This window comes from Panthera uncia (assembly GCF_023721935.1).
Source record: "Panthera uncia isolate 11264 chromosome B2 unlocalized genomic scaffold, Puncia_PCG_1.0 HiC_scaffold_24, whole genome shotgun sequence".
In the NCBI taxonomy this organism is placed as follows: Eukaryota; Metazoa; Chordata; class Mammalia; order Carnivora; family Felidae; genus Panthera; species Panthera uncia.
In genome coordinates, this window is record NW_026057580.1 from 9,543,148 (window position 1) to 9,562,954 (window position 19,807).

Sequence of the window (19,807 nt, forward strand, 5' to 3'; positions counted from 1 at the left end):
GTGACTGAGCCAGTTAGAAAATATATATCTGGTTATCCATATTTTCTTTTTAGAAAATACACACGGGTAAAATACAACGTTCAGACATCCTGCATTTTTTTCCCAATCACTGCCCTCTTGGTTTTGGGTGAACCTGAAGCATTAGCACAGCCAAGAGCAGTCATCTTTTGGTTCGAATTCATAGCAGCTTTTGACACTCTCTTATTAGGCAGTACTGATGGTTTTTTAGGAATCTGGTCCTAGTACTGAGATAGTTTCCAGTATAAATAAATTTCCTCAGTATAGAGTTTTTATCAGATATCATATTGGCAAATTTTTCAATGTAATACTCAGTTACTTCACTATTAACGGCACCTTTTCACCACATACATTCAGATGTTAAAACAGTGGTTCTTCCTTGGGGACAGATTTGCCACACACACCCCTCACTGGGGAATTTGGCAATGTATGGAGACATTTGTTGGTTTTCATAGCTGGGGTTTCATCTAATATCTAGTGGGTAGAGGCTAGCGATGTTGATAGACATCCTACCATGTGCACAACAGCCTTCCTACAAGAATTAACTTCTCCAAAATGTCAACAGCTATTGATTAATTATATGGTATTCTATTACATTTGTCATTTTGGAGTCTTCTCTTTTTTTTTCCTTAGTTAATGTAGTTAGAGCATTGTTAATTTTTTTTTTCCCTGAAAATCCAGTCATTACTTTCAATGTTAAGTTATTATGTATTCTGGTCTCTATTTCTGATTTTTCTTTGTTTTTTCCTTCCTCTACTAAATTCCCCCAAGTTTCTCCTTTTTCTAGTTCCTTGTGGTGTTCCTTTATTTTTGAGAGAGTGGGAGAGAGACACAGCATAAGTGGGGGAGGGGCAGGGAGAGGGAGACACAGAATCCAAAGCTGGCTTCAGGCTCTGAGTTGTCAGCACATAGCTGGACGCAGGGCTTGAACCCACAAACCATGAAATCATGACCTGAGCCAAAGTCGAACGCTTCATTGACTGAGCCACCTAGGTGCCCCTCTTTTCTTCCTTCCTTCCTTCCTTCTTTCTTTTCTTTTTCTTCTTTCTTTCTTTCTTTCTTTCTTTTTCCTTCTTTCTTTCTCTTTCTTTCTTTCCTCTTTCTTAATTTCTTTCTTAATTTCTTTCTTTCTTTCTTTCTTTCTTTCTTTCCTCTTTCTCTCTTCCGTTCTCTTTCTTTCTTTCCCTCTCTTTCTCTTTCTTTCTTTCTTTCTTTCTTTCTTTCTTTCTTTCTTTCATTCTTTCTTTCAATACAGGCTAGAAAACAACATTTTTTAAGCAGTGCACACTTAAGGCACCTGGGTGGCTCCGTTGGTTGAGAGCCAGACTTCAGCTCAGGTCATGATCTCACGGTTCATGGGTTCCAGCCCCATGTTGGACTCTGTGCTGACAGCTTGCAAAGTCTCTGGAGCCTGCTTCAGATTCTGTATCTCCTCTCTACCTCTCTCCCCCTCACAGTCTTTCTCTGTCTCTCAAAAATATAAATAAATATAAAAAAAATTTTGTACAGTGCACACTTAGCCCAGTTTGGTGATCAGTATTTTAGCCTTTGCATTTTCCACCTTGCAATGTGAGCTACTGGCTTTGGACCCAGGATGTTGCCTCCCCAGTGATGGCAGATATCAGCATACCTGTCATTGTATTGGTCCTGATTCCTTCCATCAGCTGAACCAGAGCTCCTTTGTCTCCCAACTTAACCTGTGTGAAGGCAACAGTGGTGCAGGTCTTCCTGTGGACCTGATGCCCCAGCCTGGCCTTCTCCTTGAAGAACAGTAGTGCAGTAGGGAACCCAAACTTTATGACACAGGGAATGCAGGAAGTCAACCAGCTTTATGGGATCCACATCTCATGCAATCACTACCAGCAAAGCCTTCTTGTTTTTCCACCAGGGTGGTGACACTATTAAGGCTACCACAAGGGACAGACAGCCTCTCAGTGGGGACATCCCCTTTGCCAGCAGCTTTCTTCTCAGCCTGGGTCAACAATCTCTGCTTCTTCACTTTCTTTGTCTCTGGTCTGTATTTGTGGGCCAGCTTCAGCAGTGGAGTGGTTGTTTGGTGGTCCAAAGTCTGGGCAAACTGATTAATCATGGGAGGCACTTGTAGGTGTTTATGGAGAATATGCCTTTGCTGCTGCAGCTGGATGTAGTGGGGCCATTTGACACAATGAATGAGATCCCTTTTAGGCTGCATTTCCTGTCTGGTGACAAAATTCTTGGGCCAGTCTTGTCCACCTTCTTGGCCTCTGCTTCTTCACGACAGCCTCCTTAGCCTCCTTTCCTGTAACAGCTTGGATAGCTGGAGGAGAGACCTGAACTTTTTTCCTTAATACAAACATTGATAGCATAAATTGCACTTGTGTTTAGTTTTTCTTTTGTTTTGAGACGTATTTTGGTTTCCTGTTTGATTTCTCATTTGGTCAGTTGCTTGTGCAGTAGTGCGTTGTTTAATATTTACAAATAAATACCGAATGTTTACATTGTAAATTTTCCAGGTTTGTTTTATTGTTGATCTGTAGTTTTGTACTGTTGTAGTTGGAAAATATACTGGGTATGGTTTCAAACAAACAAACAAGCCCCCCAAATGGTAACAGTGCTGAGGTTGAAAACACTGGTTTATACTGGGTTGCTTCTAAACGTTCTAGACTCACAATTCATATACAGACTCACCTTGCAACTCAAGTCTTTGAATTTTAGTTTGTGTAAATACAAAAATAAGAAACTAGAAAGTTGTATAAATTCACCAATTTCTTGTTGAGCCCGTTCATCAATGTAAGCCAGGAACTTTAGTTTTTATTTTTTCCCTTATGCAATGTTTTTCAATATTTCATGATATCTTGATTATTAGCATCTCTGATAATTTTCAACAACTTGTTTTTCTTTATAAGTCATAAATTGTGACTGAAATAGGACATTTTCAGGAAAATGTATCAAACTTTCTCCATAATTCTATATTCTATTCTATTGATAATATCAGATGCTCTCTTTTGTATGTCTCACTTTTAACACAGAGGAATTTTTTCCCTAGTTCTAAGTTTTTCTTGTTAATTATACTTGAATAAAATTTTTCCCTTAGTTCTATTAAACATAAAACAAAAATATCAAGGCACCTGGGTGGCTCAGTTGGTTGGTTAAGCAGTCCTACTCTTGGTTCAGCTCAGTTCATGATCTCACTGTGCATGGGTTCGAACCCCACAATGGCTTCTGCACGACAAAGCAGAGCCTGTTTGGGATTCTCTCTCTCCCTCTCTCTCTGCCTCTCCCCCTCCTCGTGCTCTCTGTATCTCTCCCAATAAATAAATAAACTTAAAAAAATCAAAATATACACATATATGTGTGTATATATGTGTGTATGTATGTACATCACATGTATGTGCATTATGGTGTGTAATGTTTTCAGATATATACACACATGTATTACATATATCTTTCTATATATTACATACATATTGAAACTACAGAAGCATATGGCACTGATTGACCAATAAGAGTTCTGGCTTGTTTGACCTGTTACCACACCAGTTTAGATTTGCCAAATAGATTCCACATCAAAATTTTTAAAAAGATCTGGTTTTCTGAGGGTTCTGGATTTGGAAATGTAGGCAAAGGACTGAGGAACTGTATTTCAATCATAGTTTTAATCTCCTTAACAGTCTTCAGGCACATCCCATTGAATTTAGTATAAAAGTCAAACGCTACCACCATCCACAGGCTTTTAGTGCCACCTCCATGTGATCTCTCTAAGCGAAACTTCCCTCTCCTTCCTCTCACTGTGTGTGCCTCAACAAACTCTTTCCTCTGGTTTCATGAGGAAGTTCACCAATTCACCGCCCCGTCCCCCCCCCCACACACACCCTCTAGCTCACATCTACTTACTCCTTCCTGTCACATTCTAAACATCACTCTTGAGACCACCTCTCTGGCACCCTAAGGTAACTCAGATCATCCAAATATCCTCTGCTCTAGAACTGGACACTTGTCTCGTGACGTTTCTCACCCCCATGTAAAGTCTTACCTGGTTGGGTTTTGTCCATCACTTTCCCTAAATTTTAAACTCTCCTAGTGGAGGAGATGCGTTTGTTTCCCCTCTTTGGATTCTCAGGTGTGGGCAGGGCCTGAGACAGCTCAGCCCAGGCCAAGTGCTGGTTTGGAGGGGCGGAGGGGGTAAGCAGGTGGGACATGTTTCAGGCCCAGGTAAAGGGCTGTGGGAGGAGAGGAGGGAGGTGGGTGTCTGTCAGGAGATAGTGTAGGAGGAGGCAGTGAGAGGGAAATGCCTGGTGCAGTCAGGCTGGGAGGTCAGCCTCTGAGCCCAGAACCCAGTGACCCCGACAGGCTCCCAGGAGAGGGGTCACCTTCCCCCACTCCCTGCCCACAGAGGAGAGAAGAGCCGTGGGTGTAGGTGGTTTTGGGGTGCGGGTGGAGCTCCTGAGGCATACCTCCATCAGTGTCTTCCAGGAGCCCACGGGATGACCGGATCGCCCCTGTCCCCACAGCACATTACATGTAGCAATTTAAGGCCTAGTGTCATTACTCCAGTGGGAGGAGAGGGTGTGGCTCCTGGTCAGATACATCTCTAACCAGGAAGAGAACGTGCACTTCGACAGCGATGTGGGGGAGTACAGAGCAGGGGAGGTGGTGACAGAACAAGGGAGGCTTGACACTGAGCACTGGACCCAGCACAAGGACCTCATGGATAGGTCGAAGGCCGCAGCGGACAGTCTCTGCAGACACAACTAAGGGGTTGTTGAGAGCTTCACTGTGTAGAGCGGGTGAATGTGGCAGGGCTGGTAGGGGTGGGGTGTGTGTGGGCATGTGTGTGTTTGTGCGTATGTGGGATGGGTGAGAGAGACAGAGACGGAGTGAGAGACAGAGAGAGAGACAGAGACTGAGAGTCTGTCCAGGACTAGCATGCAGGGTCGTGATCCAGTACAAGTCAGGAGGGGCCCTATGAGAGCTTGTTTCCAGGAAAAGTGTGGTGTGTCCATGTGTGATGTGGGGAGAGTGTGGTGTGATCATGTGAGTGTGAGCATGTGGTCACCCTCTCTTCCTGCCCCTCACCCTTCTTCATTCTGAATCCCCTGAAATAACTGTGCCTGTGTGTGTGTGTGTGTGTGTGTGTGACCTTTTGAGAGAGAAACAATGTCAGACTATTTTTTGACAGGTTGGGGTGACATCTGAGGCCCCTCTGATCTATCTGAGACTTAATGTCTCAACTTGTTGCTTTTTTTCTTAGTGTATGTATTCTTATGTTCTTGAAGTAATGATAAGGTTATTTAAGGAGTTGCACATGATTTCTTTCTATAGTTATAACAATTCACCTCACATTCCCATTTTTAGATCTTTTTTGAATGTTGACAGAGTCAGTTGAAAATTTATGTTTTTTATTTATAATTCATATTCCTTTGATTTCTAAGGTTCTTGAACTTTTTTCCACATATTTATTGACTAATTGTTGTTCCAGCTCCGAAATAATATACTTTCCATTATCTCTGTGGCCTGGTGTTTTTCTCAGTGATTTTAGGTGTTCTCTATACATAAGATTTTTATTCCTTTGCTGATATTTGATTCAGCATTTTCTCTAATTTCTACTTTATATGTTGATTCTGCTTATTACTTATGCTAGGAATGTAAACATTTTTTTTAATGAAATATGCTACAAATGGTTAGCAATGACTTCTCATGAATCTTAAATCTACCATTTTATGGTATGATAAAAAATTTTGGCCCGTATTTCTCCTTTGATAGGAACAGTAAGTGTATTTATTGAGACTGTAGTGTCAAGATTGTCTCAGGCAATATGGATACCTATTAATGAGCCTCAGAACCTGCCCTGAACTCAAATGTCAGCTTTAAAAGAAAGAAAATAAGATGAGGCACCTGGGTGGTTCAGTCTGTTGAGTGTCATACTCTCAGTTTCAGCTCAGGTCAAGATCTCATGGTTTGTGGGTGTGAGCCCTGCAATGAATTCTGTGCGGGTCCTGCTTGGGATTCTCTCTCTCTCTCTCTCTCTCTCTCTGCCCCTTCCCTAATTCTTTTCTCTCTCTCAAAATAAATGAATAACGATCCAAAATTTTTAATAATAAAAAGATAAAAATAAAAGGCAAACCACAATGAAATGATAACGATTCCAATAAGAGATATTTTAGTTCCGCAAGAAGGATTGATCAGTCGAGTGCAGTAACGAGAACTTTTTAAAATAAGTTTCCTTGCTTCTTTCCCTCTCCTTCAGGATTCGTGTTGTGGTTAGGACTCAGCTCATAGAGCTAGAGAATTACCTCTGTCTTTCCTGTTTCCCCGTGTAGAACTACTTCTACTTGGACGATGGACAAAATAGAGCAGTGAATCAGTGATATAGAGGATAAAATTATGGAAAATAATGAAGCAGAAAAAGAGAGAAATAAAATGCAAAAGATCATAATACAATACTTAGAGAACTCAATGAGTTATTCAACAGAATAATATTCCTACCAAAGGAGTCCCAGAAGATGAAGAGATAGAAAAAGGTGAAGAAGGTTTATGTGAGCAAATTATAGCTTAAAACTTTCCTAACCTGGGGAAGTACACAGACATCAAAATCCCAGAAGCACAGAGAAGTTCCATTAAACTCAACAAAAGCCAACCATCAGTAAAGTATATCATGGTCAAATTCACAAAATACAGACAAGGAAGGAATCTTGAAGGCAGCATGGGAAGAAAGTCCCTATCCTACAAGGGAAGAAAGATCAGGTTCACAGCAGATCTGTCCACAGAGACTTGGAAGGCCAGAAGGGAGTGGCAGGATATATTCAACTTGCTGTATTGGAAAAATACACAACCAAGATTCTTTACCAGCAAGGCTGTTATTCAAAATAGAAGGAGAGATAAAGAGTTTCCCAGACAAACCAAAACTAAAGGGGTTCATGACCACTAAACCAGCTTTGCAACAAATTTTAAGGGCACTCTTTGGAGAAAAAGCAAAACAAAACAAAATGACCAAAAGCAACAAAGACTAGAAAGAACAACATCAAAGACACCTACTCTATAGGCAACATGATGGCACTTAATTAATATCTTTCAATAATCACTCTCAAACTAAATGGACTAAATGCTCCAATCAAAAGATATAGGATATTAGATAGGATAAAAAAAAACAAAAAAACAAGACCCAACGATATGCTGCCTATAAGAGACTCATTTTAGACCTAAAGACAACTGCAGATTGAAAGTGAGGGGATAGAGAACCATCTATCATGCTCATGGATGTCAAAAGAAAACCAGAGTAGCCATACTTATATCAGACAATTTATATTTTAAAACTCAGACTGTAACAAGAGATGAAGAAGGGCATTATATCATATTTAAGGGATCTATCCAAAAAGAAGATCTAATAATTATAAATATTTATGCCCCTAACTTGAGAACACCCAAATACTTAAATCAATGAATCATAAACATGAAACTCATTCATAAAAATACCGTAATAGTAGGAACTTTAACACCCCATTTACCCAATGGACAGAAAATCTAAGCAGAAAATCAACAGTGAACCAATGGCTTTCAGTGACATACTAGGCTGCATGGGCTCAACAGATAGACTCAGAACATGTCATCCTAAGCGGCACATTTTCTCGAGTTCACGTGGAACAATCTCCAGAATGGATCACATACTGGTCACAAATCAGCCCTCAACAAGTACAAAAAGATTGAGACCACAACGCTATGCATATTTTCAGGCCACAAGGCTCTGAGAAATGAAATTAGCCACCAGAAAAAACTGGAAAGACCATGAATACTTGGAGATTAAAGAACATCTACTTCTGGAGGAACTAGAGTTACTACTACACGGTAACTAATCAGTTTATATAAAATGCTGTCACTTTTTGTCAAGAGTAGTTGCATTGCTATACACAACCATGACAAGAATAGTTTCAACACAATGGACAGTATTCTATTCAGAAAGTGAATGTGAGGTGGTGTGTGATGTAATGGCTAGGCTTCTGGAGACTGGACTCACATATAACTTGGCTCCATAAGGAGTGCACCATTTACTGGCCGTGTGTCCTTGCCAATGTTGTTTAACATACACCCATCATTTTATTCTCTGCATCTGAAGGGATACAAAGGGTACTCAAATCACTGAGATGATGTGAGAGTTAAATATAAATATGCTGTATAAAAAGCCCTTGTATAATTCTGGGTACAAAATAAAATGTTCAAAATTTGCTCAGTAATCATTAGTTACATTTATTGCAACACGGTGAGTTCTCTGGCACTAGTCCATAAACATGGGCTGCTTATCAGACTGTGGAAGATTGTGAATTATTGCAGAAATTTAGATAGATAGTTGTCCTTTAAAATCCTATTGAATCTGAGATATTACACTTCTGTTAATACAATGCATAATAATTATATAAAAGTAGAAACATATGCTTAAAACTATATGGTTACGTCAAAGGATGTTATTCATAGTATTTCCATTGTGTTTTCTTTCCTGGATGTTCTGTAATGTATTCATTAGCACCAGCTTCTTATATGTCTCCTTAGCATAAAGCAAGAGAAGGTACATAAAAAAGGGACATAACCCCAATAAAATGAGGAGATCAGAGTGGGATCCAAAGCTATGGACTGAACACATTTTCACATAAAATATTCATTATTCTAAGGCAGAGCTTTTATGCTAAAGGCTGACTTTGAGTCCTTTATCAATGTCTCAGCCCCCTGCATACTTTGATTTGGACAGTTGGTGTTATCACTTTTTTAGCTTAAGTGCTATACAAAGGATTTTCCAAGACCCTTCATTCCACACAGATCATGTTCTCTAAGCCCCTTTCTCTGCATATTCCGGAGGTGCCTCAAACTCAATGACAGCATCAACAGACAAACTTGAAAAACCCTTTTACTCAGGGTAAGTTAATGACTAAATTCCAATGACTCTTAGTTTATCAGAGATCTCCCTACCTCTAAAGAGATACAGACAATACTCTCCAATTAATAGCTAGAATTCTGTCATATCATCAGTTACCAGGGGATGCTGCTCCTTGCTTGAGCAGTCCAGAGAATCATACCACTTTCCAGTATCCAAGTACCAGAAAGTCTGCAGTACCAGAAAGCCTTCATTTCAAGGTTAATTTCCCCAAATCTACACTATGTGATGGTGCAAAAAGGTCTGGATGTTTTGATTAACAATCATCTTCCCTCCACTCACTCAGCTTCTAAAACACTCACACAAACTATCGTCAAAACTATTCTGTCTTCACGGGAGAGGCATGAATACTCCTAAAGACTCAAACTTTTGTGCACATCACTGCTCAGCATAGAGCTGGCTTACAATAGGGTCCCAGTCAAATGTTTCACATATATTGGATCAAACCTTTTAAGTACTAAATTAAAATAATCTTTCCAATGAAGGAAGTCAGAGTTTCAGAAGAGGCTCTTGATTCTGAATCTCTGACCAGCAACTGATGATGCAGTTCATCTGTGATGCGGATTGGTTGTCAAAGCTAGATTACCCAATCCAGGAGCAGAGAAACAAATTCCTTGCTTGGTATTATTTAGGAGGGGGCTAAAGGAGGGTCTTAGTTCTCACTGACTGAGACTTGCCTGTTCCCCTGCCCCCTGTCCTCCCTGTTCTCCAGCATGGTGTGTCTGTGTTTCCTGGGAGGTTCCTGGTTGATAGCTCTGATGTTGATATTGATGGTGCTAAGCCCTCCCCTGGCTTGGGCCAGGGACACTTCATGTAAGTGCACTCCTGGGTGGTAAGCTATTATGGAGTGGGGGGAAAGAAAGAAATTAGTTTTGCCACTGTGTCCACGCCATGTGCCTTAGAAAATTGTGACATTTTCTTTAATGATGGCCCACCTTTGTCATATAGATCCCCAATTCTATCCAAAACAAAAGGGGGCCGAATGCTTGCCCTCTCTATAAGAGCTGTGTAAGGGGCCTCCACATATAGAGGCCATTTCTTCTCAACTCTTCCCCAGTCAAAACTCTCCAGGTTTGAGTTTAATTCCCTCAGGGTCTTGAGAAGACTCAGAAATAATGATTTCAAATTAATTCCCATCAAGCAGTTCCCTTTATAATGTTGAGTTATGCTAGAAATAAGAAAGTTTCTCAGAAAATTAGACAGAGAGTCAAAAGGAATTAGAAAGGTGTCTCCTAGAAGACTATGTGTTAGGTCTTCACAGGATTAGTTATGTTGGTGCCTCTCTGTAATATGCGAGGCTGTATCAAGAGTTCTCTCCCATTATCTCCTTTCCTTTCTCCTGCACCTCAAAGTTTACAAGGCCTTTATCCCTGGACTGAAGGTTCTCTGACCAAAGTTGGGGCTAGTTTTATCTCTATTTCTCACCCTGGAGGTACAGCAGAGATCCTTAGTACTTGAAATGACATTTTAGATGAGAAGCACGTATGGGATGTTCTTTGGAGTCTTAAAGAACTTAAGATATCTTCTGAGAACATAGCACAAGTTAGTTTTTCATTATGCATCTATGTTGAACATTTCTATGGTGTCCGTTTCTCCTGCATCTTTCTGTTCTGTGGCCTGAGCCCACAGGAAGGGATTCAACTAGTATAGGATAAATTATATGCAATTATGGCTTTGTAAGCCAAAAATAGGCAACATCAGGAATTTCATATGGTTCCAACTATCTACCCCGAGCAGAGTACAGAGTGAGTGAAGGTGTTTCCATTTCATAGGACTGAAAGCCAATATGCAAGTCAAGGGAATATATTGGCTCACTGAGGTGATGTCCCCAGATGGCATAGGTTTATTCCTCATGTTTTCTGTTTTTCCTTAATAGCCATGTTGGGTTGTTTCCACTTCCAGTTCCTATTCTTTCCCGAGCCATGTTGTCACCATTACTGTGAATCCCCCGTGTATGCAGAGACCTCAGCACTATCACAGATCTACGGGATGAGCTGAAACTTAATGAGATTTTTCTTTTTTCTTAAAATCACCCTTTCCTTACCTGTGATATTTTTTCCAACAGTAGAAGGAGAAGGAGGTAGTTTGTGTGAATTTCTCACAGGAAGTGGAGGAGATATAATGTATCATCAGAGTAAAAGAATGTTGGACCTGAGCCCCTTCTTGCTTTCCAGGATCCTCACAATGACTGATTCTCGGAGCCCTGTGTTTATCCGTTGTATCACAGACATTTCTCTGAGCAGCTATGATGTACTAGGCTCTGTTCTGGGCTCAGTGAATTCTATTTGAATAGGCTAAAGATCATTACCATCATGGATTTTATGTAATGACAGAGGAGAAAGCCCGATAAACATTTAACAATAACAACAAAAATTGTGACAACAATAAGTACGCTGAAAAATAATACACCTGGTTGTGAAACAGACAGAATTGGATACGCCTGACTTCAGTTCAAGTGTGTAGGGAGCTCTCCCTGAGGAAGTGACATTGAGTTGAGATATGCCTGGTGACAGAAGCCAGCCAAATGAAGGATGTACAGGACAAGAGTTGTAGGGGGAGAAAATAGGATAAAGGTCAAGTGCGGGAAGATGTTTGCTGAGTGCAAGGGACAGAAGGAAGGCTGGAGAAGCTGGAGTGTAGGGAGCAAGTTGGGGAGTGCTCTCAGTCACCACTACCATGTTTCCATCACTCAGGGAATGCCCCGTGTGACCCCATCATCAGTGCTCAGTATTTTCGGATCAGCACCTTTGACTTATTTGTTTGTTTGATTGTTTACGATTATAGGTATACATTTAGGCAGAGAATATCTTTTAAAGTTATTATTTAACTTCCATTTGGTTAGCATACAGTGTAATGTTAGTTTCAGATGCACAGTGTAGTGATTCCACACTTCTATACGCTACCTGGTGCTCATCTCAAGTGTACATCTTATTCCTTGGACTTATTTAGATAAACTTTTACATACATTGAAGTGTCATATAATATTTTCTCATTCATCACATGACAGTTTTCATGTCTTCAACTGGTAGTTCATTTGCAAACTCGGATGTAGCCCAAAGTCTTGCTAGGCAGTTTTTCAGGTTGGTTTATTAAACATTAGCTTTGTCATAACACAAGCCATTAACTTATTTCAGAAGATGTGGATTCATAGGCCTCTGTAAACTGCATCAAGAACAGAGTTTAAAAGTTTTTATACTGGATCTTCATGGGATAAGGAAATTCCTTGTTCAAAGATTGCAACATAGATGTCATACTTGGTGGTGGGGCAGGGGGAGTATTAGAAGCCAAAGCTTTAATTTTTACAAGAATTTGAGGAGTACAGTATGTGGAACAATTATACAGGGACAATTAACTTCCAGGTTTCTCCCAATCCAGCTTGCCTCTCATGAACGAAGCCCATTGATACAAAGTGGTTTTGAACCAAATAAAACATGTATCTGGTTATCCGTATTATCTTTTTTGAAAACTAATGCACAAGTAAAATATTTGTCCCTTTCAGGCATCCTGGATTTTGGCGCTTTCTAGTGTCTGCCCACTTTCATTTGGGTAAGCTTGAATCATTAGCACACCCAAGAGCAATCATCTTTTGGTTGGAATTCATAATAACTTTTGATACTCTCTTGTTAGGCAGTATGAATTCTTTTTTTCAGAATCTTGTCTCAGTGAAGAGCCTCTTTTCCAGCAAAATAAATTTGTTCAGTATCAAGGTTTTTTATCAGATATAACATTGGCAAATTTTTCAATGTAATTCTCAGCTGACATAGAATTAACATTGGCTTTTTTACCACAGATTTTTCAAGTGGTGTAACAGTGGTTCTCATATGGGGACTTCAGGGAACATTTGGCAATGTCTGGAGCCATTTTTGGCAGTCACTTGGGGCTTTTTTCTGACATCTGCTAGGTAGAGGTTAATGATGCTAGTAAACAATCTACAATGTACAGAACAGGCTTCCCACAAAAAATATCTCGTGCAAAATGTCAAGAGTACTGATGTTGGAAACACTGGTTTATACTCTGCTGCTTCTAAAACCTCTAGACTTACCCTTTATACACACACTTACCTTCCAATTCAGGTCTTTGTGGTGTAGTTTAGCCTATTTTATTACAAAAAAATAATAATATCAACAGTTCATAGATCGAACACTTTCTCGCTGAGTCCACTCAGTCAATGCAAGCTCAAGATCTTCATCTTTTATTCTTTGCCTTATGCAAAGTTTTATAAGATTTCATGATTTCTTGATCATCAGCATCTCTGTTAACTTTCAACAGCTTGCCTTATGAGTCATCAATTGTGACTGTCACAAGTATTTTTCTGTAAAATGTATCAAACTTGTGCAGTAATGCTACATTCTGTTCTGTTGATAATGTCAAAAGCTCCTTTTATTTGTCTCATATTTAAAGGCACAGGTATTTTTAAACTATTTTAAAAATGTTCATGTCAATTCCACTTGAATAAAAAATTTTTCTTAGTTCAATTAAACAGAAAATAAAACATCAAAATATATACATACATGTATGTATATGTGTCATGTATGTATATGTGTGTATATATGTATGTATATGCATGTATGTACATATATTATGATGTGTGTGTGTTTATATATTGAAACTCCAGAAGCCCATGTGACTGACTGACCAATAAGAGGTCTGACATGTTTGACCCTTTATCTCATCAGGTTAGATTTGGCAAAAGAGTTTGTCATCAAAACTTGTAAAAAGACCTGGTTTCCTAGGTTTCTGGAGTTTGAAAATTCCAGGTAAGGACTTGAGGAACTGTAGTGCAGTCATGGTTTTAATGTCCTTAAAACTCTTCAGTAGTTTCCCATTACGTGTAGTATGAAGTCAAAATCCCAACATCACCTGTAAGGCTTTTACTGCCACCTCCACGTGATTTCTCCAGTCTAACCTTTTGCCTTCCTTTGTCCCATTGTGCTTCAGTGAACTCCATTTTTCCCTTTCGTTGAGGAAGTTCATCAATTCTTTCAAGATTTTGCACATTGTATTACCTTTCCCTGAATTATCAAACACACACATGCCCACTAGTTCACATCTAGTTACTCTTTCCTGTCACATCCTAAACATCCCCCTTGAGAGCACCTGTCTGGCGCCCTAAGGAAACAAAGATCGTCCAGTTATCCTCTGCTCTAGAACTGCAGGTTTGTCTTGTGACATTTCTCCCCCCAGGTAAATAAAGCCCTGCCTGGCTGGGTTTTGTCCATCACTTTCCATAAATTTTAACCCGAGAGTGGAGGGGATGTGGGGGTGTTTCCCTTCTCTGGGTTCGCAGGGGCCTGAGCCAGCTCAGCCGAGACCAAGTGTTGGGTGGGGGTGGGGGAGGGGGACGCAGGTGGGACTTGTGTGATGCCAGGAAAGGGCTGTGGGAGGCGAAGAGGGAGGTGGGTGTCTGTGGAGAGGAGGTCTCCAAAAGGAGGCAGTGAGGAGCAAATCCTCAGGATGGGAGGTCCGCCTCTGAGTCCGGAACCCAGTGACCCTGAGAGGCTCCCAGGAGAGAGGTCACCTCCCCGCCTCCTTCCGCCCCCGCCGGCAGAGGAGAGAAGAGCCTTGGGTGCTGGTGGTTTGGGGGTGCGGGTGGAGCCCCGAGGGGTGGCGGCGTCAGTGTCCTCCAGGAGCCCACTGGTGACCGGGTCGCCCTGTCCCCACAGCACATTTCTTAACCATGTGGAAGTTCGAGTGTCATTTCACCAACGGGACGGAGCGGGTGCGATTCCTGGCCAGATATTTCTATAACCGGGAGGAGTTAGCTCGCTTTCACAACGAAGTTGGGGAGTACCGAGCGGTATCAGAGCTGGGGCGTCCAGGCGCCAAGTACTGGAACGGGCAGAAGGACGTCCTGGAGCAGAAGCGGACAGCGGTGGACCGGTTCTGCAGACACAACTACGGTGTTGGTGAGAGCTTCAGCGGCGAGGTGAGCGGGGCAGGGGGGCTGGGGCGGCCGGGGCTGCGCCTGTGCGACTGTGAGAGAGAGACTGGGTCCCAGTGAGCCTACAGGGTGTTGAGCAAGAGCACATCACGGGGATCCCTGCGAGAGTGCGACGTCGGGGAGTGTGTGCTGTGTCTGTGGGGTGGGGACAGTGTGGTGAGTCCGTGTGTGGCTGTGGGGACCATGTTTTGTGACTGTGGGGAGGGCGTGGTTGTGTCCATGAGTGACTGTGGGGACAGTGTCGTGTTTCCTTGTGTGGCTGTGGGGACAGCGTGGTTGTGTCCTTGTGTGGCTGTGGGGACAGCGTGGTTGTGTCCTTGTGTGGCTGTGGGGACAGTGTGGTGAGTCCGTGTGTGGCTGTGGGGACAGTGTGGGAGGGGTGCCCTGTGATGTGAGGGGGACAGAGAATGAGTGTGTGGGAAGGGGGGGCAGTGCGTGTGGAGAGAGTGGGTGTGGGGGAGGCAACAGGAGGGGACATCGGGCATCCTTGGTGGCCCCTGAGGCAGAGGTGAGGGGGGCTGAGGAGCTCCAGCTGGAGGGCACACCGGGCAGGTGGTTGGAGACCTGGGGAGGGAAGTGGAGGGTGTCCTGGTTGGGGTGAAGGCTTAGGGGATGGTAGGGGAGGGGAAAGTTAAGAGATTGGGGAGATGTGAGGAGGCCTGTCACCTTCTGTTCCTGACACTCACCCTTCTTTTTCTGAAGCCCCTGAAATACGTGTGCCTGTGTCTGTATGTGCTACCACTGCAGTGAGAAAAATGGCCAGACTAATTGTTGAAGATTTGGGGGGATTTCTGAGGTCCCTCTGATATTTCTATTTTTTTTAATGTTAATTTTTGAGAGAGAGATCCAGTAAGACAGAGTGGGAACGGGGGAAGAGCAGAGGGTGAGATAGAAAAAGTGCAAGCAGGGGAGGAGCAGAGAGAGAGAGGGAGGTACAGAATCCCAAGGAGGCTCCAGGTTCTGAGCTGTCGCCCAGAGCCTGCCCGGGGATTCGAACCCAGAAACTGCCAGATCATGACCTGAGCCAAGTGGGACCCTTAACTGACTGAGCCACCCAGGCTCCCCAAACCTTCCTGATATTTCTGGGGCTTCTTTTAGGTCTCAACTTCCTGCTCTTTGTTCTCTTAGAGTATGTATTCTTACATTCTTGAAATGATTGTGAAACCAGGTATCTTAATTATAATTTTGTTACTAAATGTATTGATGTTACTGTTTTTATAATGATGAAAGTATTTAAGGAGTTGCATATTATTTCTTTATATAGTTGTAACAATTCACCTCACGTTCCCCTTTGTTAGATCTTTTTTTCCCAATATTGCAAATACTCGGTTGAAATTTTATATCTTTTTTATTTTTAATGTATATTTCTTTGCTTTTAAGGTCCTTGGATTTTTTTTTTACATATCTATTGGCTAATTGTTGTTACCGATGTAAAACTTATCTACTATTATCTCGGGGATTCTGGTATTTTTCTCAGTGATTTTAGGTGTTTTCTATGCATAAGATTATTAATGCTTTGCTGATAGTCGATTCAGCATTTTCTCTAGTCTGTGGCTTATATTTTGACACTGTTTATTAGTTTTCATGCTAGGAATGTAAACATTTATATTTAATGAATATGCTACAAAATTGTTAGCAAAGGTTTGTCATCTACCTAAATCTACCATTTTATCGTATTGTAAAAATGTTTCCCCCATATTTTTCCTTTTTAAAAGCAGTATTTATTGAGGCTGGTAGTGTAAGGGATTGTCTCTGCACTAAGGATACCTGTTAAATAGTCTCAGTCTCTACCCTGAACTGAAATGTCAGCTTTCAAAGGGAGACAATTATAAAGGTATAACAATTCCAATAACAGTAATTTTTTTATACTGCACAGAAGAAGGATGGATCATCTCAGTGCAATTATGAGAACTTTTTAATGTCAATGAGTTTTCTTGTTCCTTTCCCTCTCTTTCAGGACTCACGCTGTTCTTGCAATTAAACAAATAGGCTAGAGTATCACCTCTGTCTTTCCTGCTTCCGGGGGAGAACCATTTGTGTGGTGTTGTAAGGTGTGAGTGGAGCATTTCCAGGGTTTCATACTCTATTTCCCTATCTACCTCAAGCTGTTCTCCAATTTACCCAGACTGCTTTAAATAATATTTTCTCTGTAATTTAACAGGGTAATAAGTACTTAACATATATTGAAGGCTAAACTCCAATCATCACTTTACATACTTTAGGTGCATTAATCTTCACAGAACTGTAAGAGGTAAGTATTACTGTCTCCTTCGATAGAGGAGAAAGCTGGGGTGCAGAGGAATGTAATATTCTTCTAGGATCAATCAGTAAGGAGCAGAGCCTATATTTGAGCTCAGTCAGCCTGCTCCAGAAATCATGCTTTTAATTGAGACACTATATCCCTTGCAAAATGTGTAAACAAAGAATTCCACAAGGAATAACTACCTCTCACTATGAAAAACAAACCCCACAAATTTCCTCAACATCTCTCAAACTTAATGGACCCATACTGTCAGGATTGAATTCAAGACTCATGAGACTGGCTGGTACTGGGCCACATGGCCAGCTTTGAGGGAGGCCTGCATGAGATGCAGCCTGGGACCAGAGACCGGAGGCAGGAGGGCAGCCAGCCAGGGAGACTCACTCTGTCGTCCTCACTTAGTCCCGCTACCACTTGTCTTCTAGTTGAGCCGACAGTGACCGTGTTTCCCTCGAAGACGCAGCCCCTGCAGCACCACAACCTCCTGGTCTGCTCCGTGAATGGTTTCTATCCAGGCCACATTGAGGTCAAGTGGTTCCGGAACGGCCAGGAGGAGGAGACTGGGGTCGTGTCCACAGGCCTGATCCGTAATGGAGACTGGACCTTCCAGACCCTGGTGATGCTGGAAACAGTTCCTCAGAGTGGAGAGGTCTACACCTGCCACGTGGAGCATCCAAGTCGCACGAGCCCTATCACCGTGGAATGGAGTGAGAAGCTTTCTGATCTCATAAGTTCTTCGCCCACCAAGTAGGGGACTTTGCTTTCCCTGAGTGCCAGGGTTCTCTCTCCTTTCACCATATTTTCATTTGTTCCATGTTCTCTTCTCTTTAGCACAGGTCACTGGGATGAGCCAAGTGATATCCTGTGGTAGAATCCTCTGATAGGTTATAGATATTCTGTGATTGTGTCTCCAGATCCTACAACCCTTGGGGAGATAGTTATGCCTCGCTGGCCGAAATGAGGTTGTCCATGTTTTGAGACTTTCCATGGCTCACGGGTAATGGTTCTCCTGTGATGCTGGGCACTAGTCCCCTGCCTCGGGCTGAGTTTGTGCTTCTGGCACCATTGCTGTGTGTTGTTCGTTGTGATCCAGGAAGAAGCACATCCTCTATTGTATAGGGTCCTTCTGACAAGAGGGGAATCCAGTCTTGGCACTGCCTTTTATTAGCTCTGTCACCCTGCACAAGCACTTGAACTTCATGGAGTCTCAGGCTCCTCATCCATAGATGTTGAAGTAGTGGATTTGTCAAAGCTGTGATGTTTAAAAAGTTCAATACCTAAACCTTGTATCTACGCAATGGGATTTTAAAAAAAATATTTTTCCCCTAGAAATTGCCACTTATTCTCCTTCTTCCAGGGCAGGCTACATTCCTCATTCTCGAAGTTCTCAATCCTGGAGTGTCTGTCAGAGAAGTTGGATTTGGGGTAAAATCACTAAAACTGCTTCTTCTCTCAGGGGCTCAGTCTGAATCTGCACAGAGCAAGATGCTGAGTGGAATCGGGGGCTTTGTTCTGGGTCTGCTCTTCCTGGTGGTGGGGCTGTTCATCTACTTCCGGAATCAGAAAGGTAAGGCACCTGTTGGTAGCTGGGCCTCCCTATAGACCTTGTGGGAGAGAAATACAGCTTTGATCACATAAACTCTCTGTAGACCAGTGGCCTTGTAAAGCCTTTCCTTCTCCCTTTGCCCTCAGATTTCCTAGAAATCCAGACAGCAAGGGTCCATGGTTACTGTGTTTCAGCATAAGAGATTATGGGTTGTAGAGACAAGAAAGAGGTTAACAAGACAGATATCTTGGGTTGGGGTCCTGGGCCAAATCAGGAAGAGCTATGAAAGCTAATGAAGCCACAGTAGACTGGTGTGATAGAAACTTCCCGGGTCACATCTCTCCCTTTCTGATCCCACTGGCATCATGCGATGCGAGTTGTGGTGGTAGGTGGGTCTGGGGTTGGGACCTTGTATGTGGGGACAGATTTACCTGTGTCTCTGTTAAGTGTATGTTGTCACTTTTCTTTCCCAGGACACTCTGGACTTCAGCCAACAGGTAATGCTTTTTGACCCTCTTTAGGGATAGAGTTGATTATCCTGGAACAGATGGTGGAGATGAAAAGACAGAAACAATGTCAAAGACTTTGGATCTGACTTCTGCTCAGGCAATTAACTGAAGCTTCTTCTCTCCACTTACTAAAAGGCCTGCACTGCAAATAGCTTTAGATCAAGGATACTTAAGAAAGAATATGTTCTTCTTCTTACTGTAGTGCTCTAACATGAGGCCCTGAGAGAGGGGAGAAGAAGCTACTTGTGGAGGCCGGTCTGGGAACAATACTCTGCTGTGTCTTCTGCAGGACTCATGAGCTGAGGTGGAGATGCTGACACTACAGGAAGAACCTTCTTTTCAAGCCTCTTTGGAGAGTGAAAAGGTTACCGGCTTGGCTAGGGGAAGAATCTGGCTGTTTTAAAAGTTAGTTCAGTGGTCCTGTAGAAAGCATCTCTTTAACCAGGAAAGGGCCCATATTTCTTCCACAAACACGGTGCTTTCTCAGGATCTTGTTTTCCTTGGCCTCAGTGACCCCGCAGAACCCATGCTTCCTGACAGCTCCCTCCATCCTGTCCTTGACCTGGAAACCCCAGTACTGACTGCAGTACCTTACCTTCATTCTCTCCTGGCCCCCTGTATGCAGTCCTTATAG

General features: G+C 42.3%; 1 protein-coding gene across 4 annotated transcripts in view; it reads left to right on the forward strand.

Annotated features, from left to right (window-relative positions):
* The window catches only part of LOC125938398 (DLA class II histocompatibility antigen, DR-1 beta chain), an 83,157-nt gene extending 63,643 nt beyond the window's left edge, over positions 1-19,514 (forward strand). The window contains exons 3-6 of one of the 4 annotated variants that reach the window (XM_049653500.1): positions 17,544-17,825; positions 18,575-18,685; positions 19,138-19,161; positions 19,463-19,509. In XM_049653500.1, the coding sequence (XP_049509457.1) occupies positions 17,544-17,825; positions 18,575-18,685; positions 19,138-19,161; positions 19,463-19,476 (431 nt within the window). In that variant the 3' untranslated portion in view covers positions 19,477-19,509. Of the gene's footprint in view, positions 1-17,543; positions 17,826-18,574; positions 18,686-19,137; positions 19,162-19,462 lie in introns of all 4 variants that reach the window. The other 3 variants (XM_049653504.1, XM_049653503.1, XM_049653502.1) reach the window with 3 other exon arrangements.
* Positions 19,515-19,807: the final 293 nt, after the last annotated feature.